General features: G+C 38.3%; 1 protein-coding gene across 1 annotated transcript; it reads right to left on the bottom strand.

Annotated features, from left to right (window-relative positions):
* Positions 1 to 275: 275 nt before the first annotated feature.
* Positions 276 to 725, bottom strand: LOC148800703 (uncharacterized). The gene has a single exon (XM_088903828.1). The coding sequence runs from the start codon at positions 723 to 725 to the stop codon at positions 276 to 278; it is 450 nt and encodes a 149-aa protein (XP_088759954.1).
* Between the last annotated feature and the right edge of the window lie 488 nt (positions 726 to 1,213).

Here is a 1,213-nt window from a genome sequence, read left to right as displayed (position 1 = left end):
TACTAAGTTCACAAGAATTTTCCCAGGATATTGTTTCAATTGATTTCAAAAAGAGTTGAGTTTTTTTATATATAAATAAAACTAATTATCTAAAATCCTGAGTCAAAATCCTATACTCCCCCCCCCACACACACTTAATCCATGCATTGTCCTCAATGTATCAAAAGAAAGCTTGCTAGAACAAAATTCTAGTAGTATAGAGATAAGAGAAACTTCCTTGACTAGTGAGCTTTTGATGCAGCAGAAGGTGGGTGAGGAGGACAGAATTCCATGCTTTAATTTGTATAATTTGGGGTTTCAAGAGCTACCTCTTCCACATTGTGCACTTGAAATCCTTCATAGAAGGGATTTAAATGGTGACCATTTACCTTGAAAATCTTGTTTGTGGTTGGACTTTGAATTTCAACTACTCCATAAGGTAAGACATTAGTAACGATAAAAGGTTCAACCCATCGAGAACATAACTTACCAGGAAAAAGTTTAAGTCTAGAATGGAAAAGAAGAACTTTCTGACCAACTGAGAAATTTTTCCTTGAAATCATTCTGCCATGAAAGGCTTTTGTCTTTTCCTTGTAGATTCGAGAGCTCTCATAGGCGTCATTGTGAATCTCTTCAAGCTCTTGTAATTGCAACTTTCTTTGTTCTCCCACTTCATCCATGTGCATGTTGCATTGCTTAACCGCCCAGTATGCTCTATGTTCTAATTCAATAGGGAGATGTGACATGGTTTACCAAATATCAAGCGATAAGGAGACATTCCTATAGGAGTCTTGTAAGTCAAGCGGTAAGCCCACAATGCGTCATCAAGTCTCAAGCTCAAATCCTTTCTATTTGGATTAACCGTCTTCTCAAGTATGGACTTGATCTCCCTATTGGATACCTCAACTTGTCCACTTTTTTGTGGGTGATATGCAGTGGAAATTTGTGTTGGACAATTTTTGTATGCCCTTAGCTTCAATCAGTTCTGATGTACTTTTGATATTTAATGTAAATAAATAAAGTACATGTTTGATTCATGTTGTGTGGTATACTTCTATGTAAGATCCTAAAACTGGACACTTAATGAGACTTGTGTTGGTTTTAAATGTTCACAGCCGTTGGATGAGTCTGGGGAGATTTATCCTACCAAGGTTGACACTGGTGTGCTGCCAACTCTTGGGGTGGCTTGTCTCAGCCGCCAGGGTGAGACTTGGCACACGCAGTGTAGGATCAC

This window comes from Nelumbo nucifera, chromosome 4 (assembly GCF_055504915.1).
Source record: "Nelumbo nucifera cultivar China Antique chromosome 4, China Antique-T2T, whole genome shotgun sequence".
Taxonomy (NCBI): Eukaryota; Viridiplantae; Streptophyta; class Magnoliopsida; order Proteales; family Nelumbonaceae; genus Nelumbo; species Nelumbo nucifera.
Note: the sequence above shows the minus strand (reverse complement) of the source record. Positions and strands in the feature narration are given on the sequence as shown.

Excerpts from the sequence above, each read along its gene's own strand:
- LOC148800703 (XM_088903828.1), bottom strand. The coding sequence starts at position 725 with ATGTCACATCTCCCTATTGAATTAGAACATAGAGCATACTGGGCGGTT.